At 31.6% G+C, this 25,191-nt stretch overlaps 1 protein-coding gene across 1 annotated transcript in view; it reads right to left on the minus strand.

Annotated features, from left to right (window-relative positions):
- LOC113393448 (uncharacterized) overlaps window positions 1-25,191 on the minus strand; it is a 299,052-nt gene that overhangs the window by 37,468 nt on the left and 236,393 nt on the right. Inside the window, exons 5-8 of the mRNA XM_026630334.2 lie at window positions 21,233-21,366; window positions 4,908-5,069; window positions 4,166-4,282; window positions 3,642-3,819 (exon numbers count right to left, since the gene is read on the minus strand). Coding sequence (XP_026486119.1) covers window positions 3,642-3,819; window positions 4,166-4,282; window positions 4,908-5,069; window positions 21,233-21,366 — 591 coding nt within the window. The remainder of the gene's footprint in view (window positions 1-3,641; window positions 3,820-4,165; window positions 4,283-4,907; window positions 5,070-21,232; window positions 21,367-25,191) is intronic.

The raw sequence follows: 25,191 nt of genomic DNA on the forward strand, positions 1-25,191 counted from the left end.
ATGCTATGCGCGTTAGATGCTATTTGGATGGTTGAAATCTCGTGTTTTCTCGTCACTGACTTGCTTAATAAAAGTATTAATGTAGTAACTACATCTGACGTATTGTGAAACATTAGTTATTTTGTGTTTTCGTTTGATCATTACTTGAATTGTTTATTTGTAGAATCTCTGTGTAGTAAAATTTATAGTGAGTACTAAATAAATATACTAATATTTTTAAGACGAAAAATAGATAACAGAAATTTATTATATTAATAATAAATGCGAAGATATCTCTGTTAAGCTTTCAAGGCCAAACCACTGAACGGAATATTATTAAATTGAGAATGCGTTGAAGTGAATTTTTTTTTAAACCTGACACCTAACGACCAACTCCTTAAACGCGAGCAAAGCCGCGGGCGACAACTAGTCGTTAAATAAATAAAATGAAAAGTTCGTAGAAATTAAAATTAATTAGTTACTCATATTTTGCAAGATAACATGAATTTTTTTTTTATTCTCAATCTCTCAATTTTGCTGCTCTGGGCACTAGCCCCACGTGCCCCAAGTGTAAATCCAGCGCTGCGTATAGTACTGGGGTACCCTGTGTAAATAAGCTAATCATCTCTTTAGAAGAAGTATTTTACCAAGCTGAAGCCTGATTAACGAATTGTTACTTTGATTTCTTAATATAGAAAGAAAATCGGCAGGTAGTTATCACTTCTATAAATAAATGTTAACAAATCAATAAGTGTAAACAGAAGAAATTGTCAAAATGTTGACATGGCATTTATGATTTTTGCACAGAATATATACATACATCCATATATATATCTATCATCAAAGTCATATAGTGTTTGGATATAAAAGATACGTAACAGTTTCTTATATTATATATCACTGTAAGTTGGTTTTCAATGGTTCCCGCGTGAAATACGAAGTTCACTTTTTATAGAATAGCAAAGCTAGTATATGACAAAAAAGGAAAAAAATACATACGTGTGTCTATTTGCATGTGTGACAAATTACAATGTTTCAAATAAAAATATTCTCGGAAAGTTCTACGTCCACGTGTAAATTGCCTTTTATATTTAGAACGTTAAAAGTTACGTTAACGTTACGAAATTGTAACAAAACGGAACCAATGACGATATAATACGTTAATATATACCAATAGTAGCTACCATTGCTTTATATTTTATTATTCACAACTCGCTAACCAATAATGGAATGAGTTTTACAACATTAGCTTTATATTTTCCTCGCGCGTTATCATGTATACATTGTCAGAACCCGTAATGATATAGCCGATAAGGCGACGGATCGAACACGTGAGCAGCTCACCCAACACCGTACTATTTACACACAGCAATGCTGAGCAAACAGCCCGATACATAGTCTACACATATACTAAACATTACCTTTGCTTATTCGACCGGAATATTCAGAGTCGACAAACAGTAGGGAAGCTAACAGCGGCAAATATTTGAGTGATTGCCTGCATATATGACGGTCTGCTGAAGCAAACCTTTATTCTAGCCGATTTGTTCGAATACGCACAATGTTTACGATCAGGTTTTGTCGAGTACCATTTTCAATGAATTCGACTGTTCGTTTATCGTTTTTGTTTGCAAACTATATAGTTTCATTAGTTTTGTATTTTATTTAACGTCATTAATTATATATTACAGATACGTCTTCTACGTATAGACGGAAGTTTTGTTGGTGTAGCGGTGAGCTAGATGTCTTCAGGCATGAGCCCTGGAATCAAATCCAGGGTCAAACCGTTTTGGTAATGGTGGACGTGCAAATGGGCCACCACCGCCTATAGACATTGGTGATGAAGGAAATATTAATCACACCTTACATTGCCAATTGGTCAATAACCTTGGTAACTATGATGTTATTTTTCTTGTATCAGTAGTTACCCTGGCTCGATCACTCTTTAAACCGGAACACAATAATGCTATGTATTGCTGTTTGGCGGTAGAATATCGGATGAGTGGGTGGTGGGTTGCACAAAGTCCTTATTACCAAGTGTTGTTAAGTTTTTCTACCAATAAATATTATAGCAATTAATTTTGATAATCTATACCAATATTACGAACGCGAAAGCAACTCTGTCTGTCTGTTATGCTTCATGGATATATTGTATATATGCTTCATTGAACCAAATTTTTGGTATAAAGCTAGGTTGAATCCCAAGGAAGAAGTTACTTATTATACCAAACGCTTGACGACTAACGCCTAAATCGAATATATATTTAACATAGCTTATTGCACAACATATAAATAACAGATAGCATAAGAGTTACAAGAAACAATCAACAAATGGTCACAAAGTCTTTCGACCTATGGTAAAAGATTATTTTAAGTGAGAAAATGGATATCAACAATTACATAAGAACTATTAATTTACATTTATACACAATTCAAATAAATTATTTAACACAAGTTCAATACATATACATATTTTTATTTAGAAATTGATAGGAAATAATTTTTCAAACGATATTTAAAATTGTTCAAGGATTTCGGCTGCCAAATATGTGTGAGAAGTGCTTTCCAAACTTTAAATTAATTATTGTCTGGTCTGGCTAATTAATATAACGCAAGGAATGTGTGTATAATTTCAAAACCAACCAATCTACAAATTTACATAAAGTCGTCAATTTAGAAGAAAGGTTAAATTAAAATATATAAAAACCACATTTATAAGTATGATTACGTATTCCTTTAACATTTAATGGTATTTACATGCAAATTGTAAAAACGATTTTTTACGAATTTATTCAGTCGGGGAGAAGCAGTCGCATTTCAACCCAAAAATTCTTTCCAAGAAAATTGCAGAGCAAGTCAGTTGCAGTAAATATTTGAATTGTAGAGCGGGATTGGTTTGCTTTCTACGTATTCAAAGACAGTGTTTACATCGAAATATAAAAATTCTTCGCGATCTGAGAGTCAGTCGATTTACTAGCACAGCTAAGAAACTTCAGGAATCACAAGATAGAAATTGGATAGATAGTGAATTATTACAAGCTTTCTGCTATACACTCGTTGTGTTTGCTTTAAATATTTAACAATCGGCTTCAGGAATTATCACATGCTTGAAGTCTTTCGAACCTAATTCTAAAACCTTCACATCAACAACTGAATTAAATTTTAAAATAATTGACACTATCTAAATAAAATCATTGAAATTGTATATTCTTATAACAAAGAATTGAATATGTTCACTGAACCGTAGGTGATCCATAAAAAGCTTCTGACAGATTTATTCGTGATTAATGTCGAATATCGTTGAAACCATGGCGACAAAATTACTGCGTAAAATTACATTTCCAATATAATTTTGCACATCTCGAAATGCGTTTCGTGAATTTATTTTATTCCTGAACATAATTTATGACGTTAGCATAATGGTGGATTGCTTTTGATGGACTTGTTATTATGTATTAACTGTTTGTAAATCCAATTTAATTTTGTTTTAAAATTTGACACCGAACATACAATATAGTACGAAATATATGACATTATTAGTGATTTATATTTATTCACATTATAAACCTTGGAACTTATACTGGTTTAAACTTATAGCGATACGATACGATATTTTGACGGTTTTCAATTAAAGTATATTGTAATTAAATAATTTAACTTACCTGAAGATCGGTCTCTGGTACCAAGAACTGAAGCAATTTGAGGACGTTCCTCGTTGATAACTAGTTCTGCCTGTTCGCTGTAAACTGAGTGGACAGTAGATATACAGGTCAGCCTCAACTGCCCTCGTTCGAAGCTGTCTGGCCTCACCATGAAGGACAGCTGACTTATTGACGCCACCTACCATGAAAAAAATAAATCTTTACACTAATGATTTTTTTATCATTAAAATCTTTGGACACTTTTTACAAAGAGTTATAATTAAAGTAAGCTAATAAAGAACGTGGAATTGAGCATTTAATTTCGAAATTTCATCTAAGTTTTATGTTTGTCTTAAGATAAATACTCGTAAACTCTGTTTGTTGTTTTAAACTTTGAGTAGTTAGGGTAAGTTCGATCAGTTCGGTGGTTTCCACAACTTGAATATTCGATTTGAATAAGCACTTCAAATATTGGTTAGTTATGATTTTATGCTTTCTGGCAATTTCGTTTATATTAAATGCAATTAACATTTTATATTTATTACCTTTTTAGATGACTCCATTGTTGGTGATGGATCTGTGACTTCATCATCCAAAGCAGCATCTTGGTTCCGTGGAGTGGGAAACATTACTGAATCCTGACTTGGTAGGATTTCACCGTCCTGTTTAAACAATGGAAGATGTTATTAACTGCAAGAAAATAAATCAAAATGATGCATAACAGACTTATTTTGGATTTTATGTAATTATTTCCTAGTTTTTTATAAAAACTGTGGTTCGTCCTTTTTAAATTACAAGCTTAAAATGAAGCAAAGTTGAATAAAGAAAGCGGACCTTTTCGGGGCTATCGTAATAATTTTATAGCCACTCATCTTTTTCCCAACAATAAGCACATTATCCGCGGTAATGAATATGTTCAAGAAACCGAAATGATCAGGAGCGAAAACATCGTTTGTTAGCACGATCATTAATCAGTGTCTGGAACCAATTAGAGTATAATAATTGTTCCAAGAATCTCGATTTTCAGAATATTTCCCTTATGCGATTTAGTTATGAGAATCCTTAAATTACTTTTAGCTATTGTTTATTTTCAGGTTTTAGAATTAAGTCTATAACATGATTGATTAATAATCGATTTTTGTTTTTTTTTTTTTTTAATTATATACTTTTTAAATTCTCTTCTATCTTAACGTTAAGTTTTCATTTATCAAATTAACGACTGGAGAGTTAACTTCGAATATATACTTTCAACTAATTTGAGTAGTATTATTTTGTAGTAGAGTTTACCTGCACGGTATCCACAAATGGACCAAAAGCTTTCCATGGACTGAAAATTATGTTACTGTTTTCATCACCCGGGGCTGGTGAGCTTCGACTTGATTGTGGCAAATCAATAGATATCGCTGGGCTTGGCAATATTCGTTGCTGTATTATTGGCTTGCCTTGGATCTGTAACAAAATATATCAAATATTATCTTAATTGATGTTTTAAGAATAAGATTAATAAATAAATTAATAATTTATTAATAGATTAATAAGTTGAACCGTTAAAATTTTTTTGGTATCAAATTTTTTTAAATATAACAATATTAGTAAATTTACTGAATCAGACTTGGTGTCTGAATATGAATCACTTTTGGGAAATTTTTCATGGATAATTTAGGTATCAATCATTTCATTTAATTTTTGCTCATTGATAAAATCTCTTAAGCTAATGAAACGTAGACAATTTCATCTTGTGTATCCATTTCTGGTTCACTCTAATTATATGGCTATTATAAATGTGTGTTTTTTTTTCGTTTTCTTCAGCGCTCGACAAGTGATAAATTGAAAACACAAAAGTGTTTTAAAATCAGGGTTTCTTGTCTCGAAACAGTTCGGTTGATATCTATGTAATCTATCTGCTTCCACTGGGACATGTGAGTTCATTTGTTTATCTTATATTCTTTAAACGCATTATGTTAAAAACGTAAAATATATCTCATTGAAAATTTTATTCTTCTTTAATATCTTTGTATAAAAAAATAAAGCAATTTAAGGAAATAAAGTTATCTGATAGTCATATCTCAGTCATACTTATTATTCAACATAAACGAAATATAAATATAACGCAAACAGTGTTACTGTGATTCCTTTTCTGTCAGAGCAGTGAAATTATGAAATGCACTTCCGCATGAAATTTGGTTGACGCATTCCTTAAATATGTTTAAAAGTAAACGAAATTTTTATGTGTTATTATTATCTGTCTCTATAATATATTATATTATGTATTTGCATAGTGTTATATTTTATTTAGACATAAATATAATAGTGTACCTGAAACCGACTGAACTTAAAATTTGGCCACACGTTGAAAGGGTTTCTCCCACATAGATAGAATACCTACAACGCCCCAGGTGTGTCCCAGCTCACCAAAAAACCAGCGATGCAGCGGGACAGCAGGAGATCTCTTGCGCCCCGAGCACATTGATGCCTATCTTAAGAAATGGATTATGTTTGGCTAAATAAGAATATGTATAAGATTACTGACTATATATTTAATACAATAATGTATTGTATGTAATATGAGTTACTGTTTAGCTTTAACTCTACGTTAAAATATAATTATAATACTTTCTAGTTATGGAGGAACGAGTACTTAAGAGTTTTCACGCTTAAAAGAGGGAATCAATCTTAAATATTTTTGTATAGAATTTGTGGAATATGTCTTATTTTTAATACTTTTCTTTATGAAATATTCGTAAATACAAATATGTCTATATTGTCAAATTGTTTTGTAGAATTGAATACAATTGTCTCTAGAACGGTGGAGATGAGGAGGTGGTTTTCAAATCCAGCTTAGGAACAAAATAATATTACTGTGCTTTTGTCAAGAAATATTTTAGTAAAAACCCAAAATTCGGTAGTTAGCAGTTACATAGTCAAGCGAGGCCGTGCCCCAGAAAGCATCGAACCTTGGTAATGAGCCCCTAGTGTTTTTGGTTATTGGATTGCAGTCCCGTCGCATTATAAGAGTCACGGAATAGAGAGTATGCACGAATTATAATTTCTTCTATGAAGTTATTATCTATGCCACATAAACATCAATTAATCCGAAACACATTTTATACAAAACCCACAGAAAGTTAAAAAAAATATTCCAGTTCAAATTGCTATTAAATATAAATTTTATTACGAGTAATTTAAAAACTACGAAGACCAGATACTTCACGTAATACAATATATAAAGCGTTTCAAGGTTACAAAAAGTTTTTCCTAATTGCAATTTCTCGTTCGTAAAAGACATGTCCCACATTTGAGTCACCTAAGCTTAAATAAGACGGCAATCGAAGCGCAGACCAATAATATATGAGGACGTTACAAAATTCCATTACAGTTAAGACTCTCGGGACATGGGACGAATTGTACTCTTATTTTAGAAAAATAGTAAGTGCAGACTGCGTAAGCTATTGAAAGGTAGCATTCGTGTTTTCTATTTGTTACAAAAATATATTTTATTTTATTATCGTAATTATTAATTGAATTATAGATGTTTGCTGTTACAACCGTTGTTATTACCGCGGAGACTACGGAAAATTGAAATGCTTCGATAAGTTGTTACAGAATCTCCATCTTTTTTTTTGATAATTATTTACAATTCAGTAGCGTGAGATTTGATCGTTTAATAGTATTATTATTATTTAAAACAACTTTTTATTTTCATTTAACATGTGTGGATATTTTTTTATAGAACAAACAAGGTTATATATTATCTAATTTTAAACGTTCTACCCATTGAAAGGTATTTAGATTATTAGTTACGCACATGCGGCAACAGTAGGCTAATTATGACATGCACAAACACGATCACATTTTAAAACGACTGTGATTCTAATTGGGACAACAAAATTGTACAAGCATGTTACTTTTATTTAAAGATTCTTAAGAATATCAGCTTACAAAGGCCCTCGAAAGGTTAATCGAATGAACGATCAAGTTTTATCGCGATCAACTTCAATAAATATCTAATTTGATCGAGTTACTTTCGCTTTGTTGGATATAACGTTGATCGTAGTATTCTTGATAGTTTTTGTAGTTTCATTTTACTCATTTTCAAATTATGTGACAGTTGTTTAAGTACTAGATTAAATCAAACCCGTACTTTAGAATCAAAATGTAATATACAGTATGATTAAAATGTATTATTATCTGTATATTGTGTGGAAGGTTGAGGATGGTTCATTGTTAAATTATAATATGAGGGAGTTTAAACAAACTTGTTTTTCTCATAATGTAAATGCATTTGATTGTTGCTTGTATGGTTATTATATTTATAATAAGCGAGAGAGATTTCCTGCAATCTGTAGGAGTGATATTTGATTTGAACAATGAGAGCTGGCCGTCAAATGGTACCAACATATTTATCGGGAAGATATAATGATTTTTACCAATGATGTCAGATGTTAGGAATCATATGCATTGCACGAACTGTATCCCTCAACGGCAAACGACATGACTCCCTCATGACATGTCCCTCTCCAGCGCTCACTGCTTCCTTGTACGTGTGAGACACGTGAACAACATACTTAATTGTTATGTAACATTGAAATAATAAGAACGTATATTACTTTGGTAACGAAACTCCACGTTTTTATCGATTCAGCTTCATTTTTATTTATAGGTTTTATTTAATTGTAAATTCTTTCAATAACCATAATTACGACGTTTCAACGGAGATTTAATTTGGATAGGGTCCCATAACGGCAACATTCATTTTATTCTTCTGAAATTGATTTTAAATATTACGCAATTCAGTATAAATTAATGTTATTGGATACTTCATCAGATACCTTTTTAGTCGAGTGCATTTGAGAGCAGTCATTAATATTGTTTTGGCTACTATGGGAGAACTTGCTATCGACGTTGCAAAACATGTGTGGTACAGCCGCTATTATGCATTTGCCCCTGGTCCTGTATAAACAGGCTGCAATATTGTTTTATATGACGGATCTATGCTGTGTGCTACGTATATAGGCGTAGCTAATTATGAATGAACTTGGAAGTATATGTTTATAAACCTGAAGAATAAAATAGCTGTTCGTGAAAGTAATTGCTGGACTTCCTACTTTATATTAAGGAAAATATTTTTGAGCTTACTACACGGTACATATGAGTACAGAATATTATATTGAAAATTACATGATAACTCATTGATATAGTAATAATTTGTTTCTTCCTCTATAAGGTAGGGCGACATTTTATCATTATTTTTTTTATAATATAGGCGGACATACTAATGGTCCTGATGGTTTTTAGTGCTCATGGATATTGGCGCTGTAGCGAACATGTTATGTCTTTTGTGCCTGTAGTTACACTGACTGATTCATCTTTCTAACTGGAACACAACAAGACTTAGTATTCCTGCTTTGCGCTAGAATATATGATGAGTTATAATAGAACATTAACGAGTTCATAGATAATAGCACGCATTAGGAAAGAAACGGATAGAAAATTGTATACAGGTGGTTTTTCAAATAATGTATCATTGTAAAAACATACTTCGTAAAAAACAACCCGGTGACTTTCTTCCGTCTGTTCATCTCTAAATAAATAAATATTGGACTAAAAGCTAAGCTAAACAACTTGTTTTATGGAAATCAGAAGTAACGACAGTACCACAGACATCCAGATCCAAGACAATATAGAAAACTAATTAACTTTTTCTACAACGACTCGGCCGGGATTCGAGCCCGGGACCTCGGAGTGGCGTATCCATGAAAACCGGTGTACAGACTACTCGACCACGGAGGTCGTCGCTAAAGTATTACTTTCCAAACCAGTAATAAAATTTTTACAATTAATAAGAAATTGTAACGATTCCATATTGACTAAAGATATTTGAATTTCGGTGGTATCTACACGTTTTTGAAGTGAGTTTGCACAAAATTCTTCCACCAAGTAAAATATTGCTATTGTTTTAATAAATGCTATAGATCATTAATTATTTACAATTAGGAAAACAATCTCCATTACACTTTCTTGCTTGATACCAAATATTAAACAACTTTAGATTTAGAGTGATTGTCCAGCCGTTTTCGACGTTTACAAATACGTTTAGATATGGTACCAAGTTTAGTAAAAGATGATCGTACGACGTCGTATGATGGAGTGTTGTCATCGGTCATAGATCTCGGACTTGAGGAAAATCGGCTTATAGCGAGCGAATAGTGATGTCATTGATAGATATCGATAAAGATAACCTTATTTTTTGTGTAACAATTTACTGAATTGAGTGATAACTTACATCATAATAATAGAAAAGAAAAATTGTAGGCATAAGTTTACCTCTTAAGAAATTGGAGCAATACATCTCGTATAATAAACAAATCGAGTACTTATCATGTAAATGGAAATAAATATATTAAAAAAATAATTAAACATAATTTATCAGTACACGAGATAGAAGCACAACCTTTTGTTTAAAATTGTTATACTAGTATCATGTTATGGTAGAACCATGATTGGAAGGCAACTAGTCCTATACATTTTTATCAATCTAATCCAATCCTTATCACCACAGTTATACAGCTTAAAATCAAAACATCACGTTATTACGTCATTACGAAATGTGTTTTTTTTTATTTAAACCCAAATTTCAAGCAAATTACTGCACTCCAATCGTCCTGAATATATTACAGTAGCGTTAGCAAGGTTAATGACAGTGGAACTGAAAAGAATAAAATGGAATTAGCAACACAAAGACCCGAAACGGACGCGACTAGAATAAATTTCTCATGCATGACTTTCTACCTCTACGCGTTAGGTTTGCGCTCAGAATTATAACCGGAACTATGAAGAATTTATATAGATTTTTATTTTTCGGTAAGTAATGCGCGGGAAGTTTTATACATTTATGTCGCGATGAATTTGAACGGACGGAGTATTTTGTAAGGACCGTTTTTAATTTGAATTGCGGTTTTATTTTATCTTATATTTATTATTTTACTGGTGAATTATGAGGAAGGAACCGTAATGTAACCGAGATTATATACGTTTAAGTTTAAGTTCACGAAATTTATTACGTTGCGTTACAATTATTGTTCATTGAATGCTTTGTTCACAATTCTCGACCGCTTATAATCTGTCTCAGTTTATAATAAACTAACCATCCTTACAATTTTACGGTGATACATAAACGCTTGTTATAATCAGTATTTTAATGAACAAATTGAATTTATATTCAATTTTGTATTTTATTGAATTTGGCTCTTTTTTTTCTTACCAGATGACCTAAGGTAAAAACTTAAATATTAGAATGTAGGTTCTACTGAAAATACTGGTACAAAAAATCAAAATCTACACTTTTCTACCAATTAAATTACATATTACGTTTATAACAAAGTCTATTTGAGTTTGTACGAACTAAATTAAATATTACGTCGTAATATACTTGTATATATATATTTTTAATTACTGTTTTCATAAATTTTTCGTCAATTAATTTTCGAGTTCATTTTTTATTATTACAAATTTTCATAACATTTTTATTCATGTAATTAATTATATATCATATAGACGCAGATGAATTATAAACTATTTAACGAATATCTTAATACGAGTGATCTAGAATCACGAAATTAAGCGTGAATACCGTCAACGATGCATGCTAAGAATAATGAAGACGGATTGAAGGAACTGGAAATTTCATCTCTGTTCATCAATGTACTATGTACTGTTATAATATAATTATGAGTGAATCAGTCTCATCACAGTTGCGAGACTTATCTTAGGCTATAATATAATGTTTGATGCACATTGCCGGTAATTTGAGGAGTAGTTTATACTTCTGACCTGGGCCGCAGAATCCTAGCTTTTAAAATATTTATTTTGTTTGATTAGGGTGCTGACTTAATTTCGACTTAAATTTTTTTAATTATAAATGAAATTACGTTGTGGTAGTAAAATATAATTTAGGTAGTAAGAGCAGGGTAAAGAGGCCTCGAGAAGTGCGTCATCGAGGAGTCCCAATACGGTATTTCCGACCCTGGTTCTGATGATTCTATTATCTGGTCAATCCAGTGTAGACGATAATAGGTGTTTTTTCAATGAGACAATAATGGTTTTTAAGGTGTTAACTATCAATTTGCAATCAACATTTGCAGTTAAGGTTCACAAATAATAGCAGGAAAAAGAGACTATTGAAGAGCATAAAGATATGACCACGGTGCCAACTTTAATATCTTTATTAATGAATAACTGTTTTTGTATCATATCAGAATAAAAACTACTTAACCAATATGCGTAAAACTTATGTAAAAACATGCCGCGTGCATCGAAATAGGTTTTAATATATCATATTATTATATAAGGAGCAGTGATTCGCAATTTTCTCGGTTTAAATGTATTATGTTCAACACGGAAAACTATTAATCCGATATTAATGTTACTATTACATAACAATATCTAACAGTTTCAATGTTTATTTGTTGCATATTTGTGATGCGATAAATCTTTATGAGAACGTTATTGGAGATAACAACCTCGCTCTAAATGCGCTTACTGTGAATTCTGACAAAATTATAACTGATATTACATGTTGTAAGAAGTATTTCCAATAATAAAATGCAATCTCAATCCACAAAAAAGTTGCATGCATGAATTATACTTGTCTTATTCTTTCTTTATGAAATATTTATATCAGAAAGAGATAAATCGATATGTAATCAAGCTCTTTACAAAAATGATTTTAACTAGCAACAAAAGTTCGATTATAACTTAAATAATCAAAATATAATTAAAATATAAATACAATTTCGTAGAAGTTGAGTAATATTGTGTTGACTACTATACAGATAAAATAGTTCCACCGAATCATAATAATGAAAACAAGCATTTATATTAATGTAGCACACAAAGTATAAAAAGAGGGAACATAATCAAATAACGCTACTTCATTTTTATGTCAATGAACAGAAAAATGAGGACAATATTGAGAACCAACAATAAAACGGCTCTTAAAAACACTCATATGCTTTGACACGAAAAGACTGTCTCCCATAGCACATTTAGGAGTTATGATATCGTTTTCACCCCGAATATAATCATATTTCCATTATTAAATATCTGTGTTGATATCTCCTATCTGGCTCGAAGTTTCGCTTCGCACGGTCTCCTCATTCGTATGCTCACAACGGGTTTTATATCCAACATTACTCATTCGTTTCTTTATTTTACTATATGCTCGTATGTGTGTTTATTTTATGACTTAATATACAACAAAAACTTATTTTAAATTATTTGAAAATATCCCTTAAAAATTCCGTAAATTTGTTGGTATGTTTTTGTAAACATCACACGTAATCCTCACGTATATAGAACTGTTTCTTCACGATCAAAGTCCATGTTATCTAGCATTGAGATGCTTACCGTTCAATCTTTAATTTGAAGGCTCCACAAAAAGGTATAGTTAGTTTGTTCACAAAGGTTGGAAAGTTCCTTATCATTAAATAGCACCCTTTTACAAACTTTCGTACACAAATAAAACTTTTCAGCTCCCGCACACCTTTGCCTTGTTTTACTGTTTTGCTAACAAATTGTTCTTATTCGTAAGATATCTGACTATTTTCTCGTTTATCTGATTTAATTAAGTTTTAAGAAGGCTTATCTTTATGGCAATTCATAAGAATTATTTGTTATTTTCGCGTTATAATATTTTTCTGTAGACTATTTTGTAACACTGAATAATACTTGAGGAATGATATGTTTTATTTATATTTAGAAAATAATAGTTTCAGGTTCACCGCTCATTTCATTTAATGTTATTTTTATAATTAATTTCTTGGATGGTGATGGAGAACAACGATGGTAGTAAGCTTGCATGTTACGTTGGATGAAATTCTACCTCATGACCATCGACTATTTGTAAAACACAATTTACAATTTACATCGTCAATACTGCTAAGTTTTTGACTTATTAGTCAAAATATTTTTTATATCTCAGTAGCCTTGTACTATTTTATCTTTAATAAACCAATAGAATCGGTAAAACTAATGGTGGGTGGTGGGTAAAACGGAAAGAACACAAACGTTCTTTAACGGTATTTGAACCTTGAACAGAGCCGAGATGGCCCAACAGAGCCGAGATGGTCCAACAGAGCCGAGATGGCTCTACAGAGCCGAAATGGCTCAGTAGTTAGAACGCGTGCATCTTAACCGATGATTTCGGGTTCAAACCCAGGCAAGCACCACTGAATTTTCATGTGCTTAATTTGTGTTTATAATTCATCTCGTGCTCGGCGGCGAAGGAAAACATCGTGAGGAAACCTGCATGTGTCTAATTTCAACGAAATTCTGCCACATGTGTATTCCACCAACCCGCATTGGAGCAGCGTGGTGGAATATGCTTCATATCTTCTCCTCAAAGGGAGATGTGGCCTTAGCCCAGCAGTGGGACTACTAACTGTTTGGTCCGGTAACGTGATTGACAGATTTATGCTAGTTACTTGTACTATTAGCGTGCACGTCACAATTTCTAGAAAAATCATTTATATATTTGCGCACATACTTTACACTATCAAAATCTGGAACGAACGAAATAAAATGCTAAAAAAATTCACTAGAATCACGAGAGAAATTTCCAGAAACAGATATAAAGGGACTTAGTTAATTATTATCAGTTAGTGGGAGATAGAAATAAATTTCACTTTGTTAAATTTTACTACACCCTAACCGACTATTCAGACCTTTCAACCCCCGTATATTGTGATAAAGCCCATGAGTAAGCCGCGTCCCATATCTCTTTGTTGTTTGTGGCAGTTTATTTATTAACTGGTCTTAGCCTGCGGCGATTCTCACGTACGTTCGATATTTACTCATTTGAAATATCATTTCGTATGCGTCGAATCGCGAATAACGCAATCTGTATTGCGTTAATTATTTGTAAAATTCTTCAGTCTTTATCAAGAACAAATGGAAAAGTTTATTTATTTATGGAATAATACAATATTATTATTATCCGTACGATTAAAATTCATACAAAATAACAACTCCCATTCTCATCTTAAAGTGTAATTATTATAAATTTAAAAAAAAAAACGCTTTCTTGGTGAGTGCCAAATATTGAGTCGGAAATTTATAGTTTTGGAGATCTCGTGAAGAGTGGCATTTCACTTATTTAAATTTCCATGTAGATTAATATAAACTAAATCAAGTATTAGACAGTAAATCAAAATTCTCGTAGATAATTAAAATTTAAATAATAATAAAAAAAATAATTAATAAACAAGATCTCATATAAAGCTTTTAAAACATATAACCAGTTCTCTCTTAACAGTAGTATTAAGTAAAATTTTGGAACTTATTCAACAATTCGACGTAAATAATATAACTACTCTTTGTGTTGCAGGTATTTCTCGGTAAAATTCAAATGCTAAGGCGTAAGCTTTAGTTTTAATTATTAATATTGTATTTACAGTTATTACTTACGCCCAATGTTACTATAATAATGTCTATTCCAACCACATGAGAACATGAGCCTAAAAAACAACACTTGGCATTAACTTGGCATGGAATTAAAATATAATTGGTCGAAAGGTTGAATATGTCATTCATTTTGGTTTTGCGAAAAAATCTATCGGAACTTTGGAAATGAAATTAAAATTTTTGTATTGTATTATAAATAAATAATATTCAGCAAGAATTGTAAGTTTTATACAATACGGTTGATCTATTGGCAAATTTCATGGAATACTTAAATCTAAGGTTTGTCTTCAATATTTCTTCGACTGGAATAGGCTGTAGGTAGTTTACGTATAAACATTTTAAATATTAATATTGTAAGTAAAGGAGATACTGCACAGATATTATTTTTGTATCCGTCATGTGTTTATATTAAATGTACTAATTTGTACAATTAAATCTAAATAACACTTATCTTACTTGAAATTTAATTGATATTTCAATAAGTAACTACTGAGTTTCTCGCCGGTTCTTCTCGATGGTAGGTAGCTGGGTAATATTAAATAAACTTTGTAAAATGTTGATTGCAAAGTTCATGTACGAGCCAATTTGGATGGAGTATATTGTGATTTGATTCGTTTTCAAATGTCATAAAAAGAGATGAGGGTAGACAGATGTTCATTCATTTTTTAGAACAGATAGTGTTAAAAGAATTGAAAAATTCTTATCTTTCTATATATATAGAAAGATAAATATATTTTATATCGGATATTTGAATTTTATTTAAACCGATTACACAGAAGAAAAAACACGTGAATCTTAACCGAAGATTCCTGGTTCATATCCAGGCAAGTGGCGACTGAGTTTCCATGTGCCATATTTGTTGAATTTACTTGGTGGTAGGGCTTCTGGGTAAGTACTACCCGCTCAATACGTAAAATGATAGTTGACAATTGTTTCATATATTGTTAGCAAATATTTAGACAATGTATTGTTTTATCAAAGTATACATCCTGTTGAGCCTGACTGTACCTCAACTTGAAATATAGAAGCAAAATAAAAAGTTTGCGAATTGTTGTGAGCGATTCGAGAATGTGCATTCGTGTTGTAGCAAAGATTTCTCAAGCGAAACACAGTCTGAATAGGATTTGACATCTATATGCCCGGCGACTGACTTTTTTTTTATTACATTTTATGCATTACAATGGCAATGGTAGAATAAAAGTTTTTGGTGATATTTTATTTTCAAATAAACTATTAATTTTTACGTTTACTTTTTTTGGTCAATATAAATTTCGCCATAGTATCGATGACACTGTTTATTAATAGAAAAACCAGCATTAATATAAACTTAGAAATAAAAATCTAACATTAGTATTGAACACCTGTTACTAGCATTCAAAGAAAATAATATTTACGATTGTTCTAAAAAACTTTACCGATTTTGAAAATTGAGGACTTAGACGAAAAAATATCTTGATAACTCCAAGAAACTTGACATTAACCATTCCATTGAACGATTGATTGATAGTCCACGGACAAACCTATTTTATTTATATAATAAAGCTGGAGTATTTTTGTGGACAGGAACTTAAAGTATTGAGAAACAGTATTCTTTATTTGAAGTCGTGCGTTTATCGAGGAAGGTTATTGGCAATATAATTTCAAACTACGATCTTAAGAAATGGAGCGGTATTAATAGTAGGGCCATAAACGTTGACCAAAATTGCAATAAGTAAGCAAGTGCTCGCTGTGTCTATGATAAAGGCACGTATAATCCAAATTCGAAAAAAGTTGTCATATTTGTCAATCATCTGGAATTTTGTATGGGAAAGTTGCGACATATCCTGTTCAAAAACGCTTAAAAATGATAAATTTTAGTCAACGCTTTTTTTCATTTTTAAAATAACTACGTTATAAGTGTATCGAATACATTTATAATAAAGTCGAATTGGCTTAAGATTTTTTAAAATTATATAGTAAGGCTGACGGGCATATAGGCCACCTGATGGTAAGTGGTCACCTCCACCCATATATATTGGTGATTTAAGTAATATTGAACATTCCTTACATCGCCAATGCGTTACTACCCTTGAGAACTAAGATGGTATGTTTCTTGTACCTGTAATTGCACTGGCTCCCTTCAAACCAGAACACAACAATACTAAAATTAGTGTTTGGCGGTATAATATCTGACGAGTGGATGGGACTTAATTTTACTTGGAGGTAGGTTTTGTGCAAACCCGCATGGTTTGCACAAAACCTACCTCCAAGTAAAATTAAAAATAGATACACAGATGACCTAATAGATAGATCACATGGAACGTAACCAAAATTTTGTGAAAATATTCATCTCGTATTCAGTGGTGAAGGGAATCGTATAATAATTTGCTTTTGTAGGATTAGATTATGGCACATGTACGCACTGTTTCATACTGGAACAGCGTGATGGTATGAAAACGGAATCTTTTCCTCGAGAAGGTACTTGCCTAGTAGGGTATTTACTGAATAGTACATAATTTTTACGCAATTTTTCTCAATATCATAAATACCTACATTTGAAATAGTTGAACAAATTTCTTGTAATAATAATAATGATTTTTTAATAATACTACAATAGTAATTTGTGTAATATTCTAATTTCAAATAAAATATTTTTATTTTAAATATAACATTTAGCTAAGGTTAATTCATTTTTACGAAATCCGTTAATAATTTTCATCACGTACACAGTCAACCAAATGCTTAATTGCTTACAACTAAAATTTTACTCCCAACTATCCCCCAACATATGCATGTCTGAATTTATAATAGAGAAAATTCAATTCCATGCACATTTTCGGCTTTCCAGGTCAAGCGATTCTCAAATTCGTATAATATAATGGTTTTAAAACTAGTAAAATGTGACTACTTCTAATTATATTATTAGTCTTTGTAATAATGTAAATATTTATGTAATTAAAATATTATTATTATTTAAATATTATGACTTTTCTATATAGTAGGATCGTGTCGCAATAATGGATCAAATTATAAGTGTGTGAGTGAATTTAATATGTACTTATATATATTTATATATACGCACATAATTTACCACAATAATATATCGTACACAGTTGACAAGCACAATTATTGGTTTCTTAAGAATGTCCACGGTGGTCGAAATCGTTCAAAATCAAAAATCAAAATCTACTTTATTCAAGTAGGCTTTTACAAGCACTTTTGAATCGTCATTTAACAAACTATATTAAGTGAAGCCACCACCGACCGGTTCGGAATGTAGATTCTACCGGGAAAAACCGTCAAGAAACTCAGTAGTAACTACTGAGTTTCTTTCCTTCAGAAGGAAACCATCATCATGATATTTGGCAATGATAGTAAATTAACACTACAACACACTACTGCACTAAAATTTTGATTCTTGGTAATTGGCAAACATTAATTTATATAATTGAATATGCATTTTCAATTGAATTGCTTAAGTTACCAGTATAATGACAATCGAAGTTGCTAAGTCCAATAAACATAATTTTTTGGTTGTAATAACAAACTGATTTCTATATACGGTCATTTCTAATACAAAAATCTGAACTATACTGTGAATTTGATATGGATCAGTCGAATTACAAAATAAAAAAAGATTCCCTTTAAATGAAAAAAAAACAAAGATAATAAGCTTCCCAAATTAACAATAATATATTGCATAATTGCGAAGAATCGACGCACGAAATTATATTTCAATAAACATAATTAACATAGAAAAACTTCACAAATAAAACCAACGAACTGGTATAAATTGTACAATACAATTTTCACGGCAAAAGACGCACTCAATATTTGTTCATTTCAATTGAATTTGCTCGACACGAATTGGGTATTGTGAAGGCCTCGATATTGTTCAATTCGTATAATAGTTTAAAACTGTTCGTCTAGGAATCGGTACACGATACTTGCCCGTCTTCCGAAAGCAATTTTAAACACTTATTTTTGATTATATTACTTAGATTGTTTCTTTATTTTGTTTATATTAATATAGTATTGTTATGTACAGTATTATGTGGATCGTATTGGAGCCGTGAGAAGGAGCCCAAAAACCATTTACTCAAAGGGTGAGGAGGCCGTTGTCCAGCAGTGGTACATTGTCAGGCTGTTACTGTACTTCTACCGTACAATTATATAGTATTAGAACCGGGAAATTATAGTATTACTAGTAAGAGTTTTATTCGTATGTTATTTACTTGGTTATAGGGCTTAGTGAAAATCCGTCAGGATAGGTACAACACGCTCATCAGATATTCTACTCCCAAGCAGCAGTACTCATTATTGTTATGTTTCGGTTTGAAGGGTGAGTGATTTAGTGTATTTACAGGCACAAGGGACATAACATCGTAGTTCCCAAGGTTTGTGGCGCATTGGGTATGTAAGGAAGGGTTAATATTTGTGGTTAGGTGAGTGGGGCCACTTACCATCAGGTGGCTCATTTGCTCATTTGCTCGTCCGCCTACATATATCATAAAGAATAATCTTGGTAGGTATTTGACGAGGATAATTTTATAAATTCACAAGTAGCTCTATCTGAACATTTGTTACCTCAACACGTCTAAGCCACTGAACCGATCGTAATTAAATTTGACACAAAGTTAACCTGGAACCTAGATAACGTACAAGTTACGGGATCTGCAAAAAATAAATTTGATACGAAAAATAAATAAATATTGAAAGTTCCATCTAACACCATCCAATGATATTGACAAATCGAGTTAAGAAAGAATATAAATGCTCTATAAAATATATATTATTACATATATAATGCTAATAACATAACAGACAACTCTAAAATTTTATCTCTTCATTACTTCACGTAATAAAGGAGATATAAATTAATATTAAACATTGTATTTCTGGTACGATAAAAGTAATATAAAATTTAACTCTGATATAATTTTATTAAATATTCTCGAAAATACGACTCATAAAATTCCGCTTTAATAATGTTCATTTTATAAAAACTGGTACTGATGACGAACGAATACGCCTCGATAAAAGCCGACGCAGTTCATTTATCACGGAACGTCATGACGTCACTTCGGACGTCAGGTCGCCGTCGCGTTGACGTCAACTACGCAACTAATTGATAATAAGGGGTCAACGAACTTTAAAACTGCTTCTACAAATAAGATAGATTAAAATGTTTTAAATGGAATATAAATCAGTGTTCGTTTTACCCTGAATGAGATTCAAGGATTAGAACAGTGTAGAGACCTTAATGAAATTGTCATTTGGTTAGTCTCTCTTAAATCCGGACTGTTTCTATTCCCAATTTCAATGACGAAATTAAAACTAATTTTATTGTATTATTGTTTCTGAAACCTTGCGCCCCTGAACTACCTACTATCTAAATACGGTGGAGCTCCCGTTTAACTAGACTCAGTGTACTAGTGTAATGTAGTGTAGTGTATTTTTGGCTTTTTAAAGCGTCCAATATCTAAATATGGAAAGGCAACAGTTTACATTGGTAAACATAAATGGAAATATATGTAATAATAATAATAATAAATATTAAATATTGGACAACATCACATACATTACTCTGATCGCAATGTAAGTAGCTAAAGCACATGTGTTACGGAAAATCAGGAGTGACGACGGTACCACAAACACCCAGACCCAAGACAACATAGAAAACTAATGAACTTTTTCTACATCGACTCGGCCGGGAACCGAACCCGGGACCTCGGAGTGATGTACCCATGAAAACCGGTGTACACACTACTCGACCACGGAGGTCGTCCTACCTATTATATGATCAATATTACATACTCAGTGGAACTAGCACCCTGTGTAATTATTCATCATCACAAAATTTATTGGAATAATTCAAAATATCCTCGAATAGTGCACTATTTTGACGTTATAGAAAATAACAGCAATTAGTACTCCAATTCTAATGATTGGAAATAGAATTGGAGTACTACTTGCTATTATTTTAAAAACTATCTAATGTTTATAAAAAGTTCGTTTAATTCCGTGCCTTATATATGTATACCTTTATATGCCTTTAAATAAATATTAGCCTTTAAATAATAAAGTAAATAAGATTATTACACTACAATAGATATTGCTAAGATTACTATTTTAATAGAAACACTGATGAAAATCCTAAAATTACAACTTACATCTCGTCCATTTAGCAACCAAGTGAGGTTGGCAGGCGGGTCGGCTGGAGGTGAAGTGCATTGTGCACGAAGCGAGTCTCCAGATGCATACCATCCCTTTTCCGCTTTGATTGAAGGCTTTTCAGGTGGCAATTCTGAAAGAAATAATCATTTATTTATTTCGAATCTTAAAATAAACTCTTTGTATTTTGTCAAAGTATTGTATTCTAGACAAAATTTTATATCAAATATGCCAAGAGACCGATTAACTCGAAATAAGATAGACGCATTTGAATTGGATTTTAATAAACGTAGGAAAAACTAAAACTATTGCTGGTTATATATAGAACAACGACCTAAATGTCTATTCTCCTAGTGAATTGTATGATATAAATTAGTGTGACATCATAAGAAAGCCTTTATAATAATATTAATCTAAATTAAACATATTCCAGTGCCGATAGAAATAATAATAAGTTCTTATTTAACATTTTACAAACACTACAAAACGCGAAAACGTTGCTCAAACTAAATCGGCAAACATACGTGCCGTTAGAAAGGTCAAAGTATTTACCTCAAAGTACCCGCATGTGTGAAGATTTGTTATAATCCCCTCAAGGGATCTGAAGGTGTAGACTGTGGGTAATTATGGAAATTGTCAGTACTTTATCAAAGTACTGTCGAATTAAGTTCTTACAAGACCCTGGGGTTAACCTAGTGAGCTTTGTAATCAAGTTACATAATTAGAGTTTAGACCGTAAAAAAATGCTTACGTCAAGATACATGACAATTGCTCTAAATACAAGTTTTGGAAAATCCAGAAATTTACATAAAGACCTCTCAGCGAATTTAGTAAATCACTTTTACACACACTAAATCTCATTACAATACGAAATGTGATTTAGTTCGCAAGTATTTTTCACTTAAGCTTCAAATTTCCTTTACGTCTTCCAACCTACGAATCCTACCATAAGTCGTGATAATATTTGCCAAAAGTCCTGGCTTGATATGCTCGTTAACTTTGCTTCGGAGCAGTGTATTGACATTTTCAGTTCGTTGAAGCCAACTAAGGCTGCTTTATTTTTTTAGATAAATCTGGCGCGAAATCGTTCTTTTGATTCAGTTTCGCCTTCGCTTCAAAGATTTAATTGGAGCGGAAACGATTTGTATGAAGGTTTTCATCGTCTATGACGATGATAAAAGAATTATATTTTTCAAAAAACTGAGAATTAAAAATAAATTACAGAAGAAACCTCTATTAAAATAACATTTTATAAAAAAAAAAAGAAATTCGGTTTAATATTTATAGCGTCATATAATTACATAATTTGACATATTCTCTTTGAGATTATGAAATCTATCTGTTTTTCTTCATGTCTTTTTTAAGAACTCATAAGTAAATAATAATATATAGAACACGAAACATTCGAGTACTCGTTATTGTATTTCATCTCGATTCAACAAGCGGATTTGTGTAAGAGAAAACATTCCAAATAAAGTGGGTATTACTGGCAACCTTACGCAAAACACGCAAGGCTTACAGCGAATACTTACATTTACAAAAGAAAATGTTGAGAAAATCTTGGAATACAAATAAATACCTATAAGGTAAAACGTAAAACCATATAACATGACTTTAGAATATAAAATATTATGAGATTGTTATATGTGATTGTTACGCTGATCATTATTGAATTAGCTCAGTTTTTTGGATGTAGCATTTAGACTTTTGCTTATTTTTTAATACAAGTAAAAAAAAAATAACCCGTCATATCTACGCTGTTTTTCTTGAGGTATATGTTGCATTTTATTCTGCTTATGATATTGGAAATAAACGCGTTTCAGTTATAAAATAATAAGAAGCTCGATTTTAAAATCAATATTCCAAATGCTGTTAAATACCTGAAATTCAAATCAAAGTTTCAACCAATCCAAGTGTAATTCGGAAACGCAAAGGGGATTTGTGCAATGGACCGTTCTAAAACTAAGATTTAGAATCTAGTCTCTGGCACAAAACCAGAACAACATTTCGAACGTTGAGAGTGATTTTACTTGAAATATATCTATCGTAGTTTCAACGTGTTTGCATAGCGTAAGTGCTATTAATATTAGGCCTTAATATTTCTAGAATTTAAATTGTTATATGAGTGAGTGACTCTCGTAGTTACAAGAAGTCTTTGTGTGCGTAAGACAGGGTTAAGATAAAAAAAAGTTTTATAGAAATTAATTAATTTAACGCCTTCACGAGTGAAATCTACTGAACAATAATTTTATGGCCTTGTTTTAAATATTATTAAGCGGAGATTTAGTAAAATACTGGTCTTTTTGTATTTTTATTGTTTTTACATACGATAAAAGAAGACGTGTTTTTTTAAAGTTTCAAGTAATAAAATCAAAGTTTTGGCAATTCTCAACGTACCAAAATTAGATATAGATATCGGCGCTTTAAGAAATATTAACCAATCCTTACAAAGCCAATGGACCACCATCCTTGGGAACTAAAATATAATACTTGTGCCTGTACACTGACTCAATCACCCTTGAAAGTGAAACACAGAATAGAATAGAATATCTGATGTGTGGTGGATTTACCCAAATGGTTTTGTACAAAGCCCTCCACCTCTCTGAATTAGATTATTGTTTTATATCATGTTGAAAATTAACTACTTCATTACAGTTGGACGAATGTCATAATATTAAACTCGCTTTTTGCACTGCCAAAAATAGTAAGCGCACGCTGTACACAAACAAAACATTATTTAATATAATTCACTTGCTTTTTACCAGATTTAAGTTCCACTCTGCATAGCATTATTAAAAACAGGGTCGTATTCGACGCTCAGTACGCACGCGGTGACTGTTTATTTGTAAGTCTCATATTTGGAATATAAAGGTGTAAGAGCAATGACGTCACAGGTGGCACAGCGAAAAGGCGACCGCCGACTTTGTAATTTAAATTCGGCCCTGGTAACGGCATACCACTGAGGTATCCACGGAAATTTAAATGTGGAATATTAGATTGTGAAAATATACCGCCTTAATATTCCGAGTTGATAAAAGCGGTGAATTTTAAAAGATTTTTTTTTTTTTTGGATCTTTCTTTCTATCCGAATTCCTGCACATTTACATGTTGAAATGTTCATGCTAATTTCACTATATGTGATAGTACTGATGTTAAACCTAATTTGATAGCTTCGATATATTCTTAAAATATTCTTATTTTTCTGCTGGTCTATTATTATCTTTTCTTTTTAAATTTATTAAAAAATTCAAACATTTTTTTTTAATATAATTCCATATTTCGTTATATTTTTTCTCGATTGGATTCTCCGAAAAGGTTTTAACTAAGTAGACATTTATTTCTCATTTGTATGTACGAAAAAAGGGATTCACGACAATCACGTGCCACGTAAAAAGCAAAGGATTTTCGTCTATATATTTTTTGGATCAATCCCTGGGATTCCAACACGATCTTCATCAGATAAAGTCTTGAATGATCTCAATTATTTATAGTGCTGATTCTATATTTAAACGAAATGATATTTTAATTTAATCTTTTATAGCTTGTACTAAATACCGTTTAGGAAATATCTAAATTAAATATATAAAATCGTTTTTTAATTTTTAATTTAATTGAGCCGAGATGGTCTAGTGGTTAGAACGCGTGCATCTTAACCGATGATTTCGGGTTCAAACCCAGGCAGGCACCACTGAATTTTCATGTGCTTAATTTGTGTTTATAATTCATCTCGTGCTCGGCGGTGAAGGAAAACATCGTGAGGAAACCTGCATTTGTCTAATTTCAACAAAATTCCGCCACATGTGCATTCCACCAATCCGCACTGTAGCAGTGTGGTGGAATATGTTCCAAACCTTCCCCTGAAAGGGAGAGGACGCCTTAGCCCAGCAGAGGGAAATTCACAGGCTGCTAATGTAATGTATGTAGGTAATGGTTTTTAATTTTTATAGAGATTTATAAT

The sequence above is a fragment of the Vanessa tameamea genome, chromosome 6, assembly GCF_037043105.1.
Source record: "Vanessa tameamea isolate UH-Manoa-2023 chromosome 6, ilVanTame1 primary haplotype, whole genome shotgun sequence".
NCBI classification, from domain to species: Eukaryota; Metazoa; Arthropoda; class Insecta; order Lepidoptera; family Nymphalidae; genus Vanessa; species Vanessa tameamea.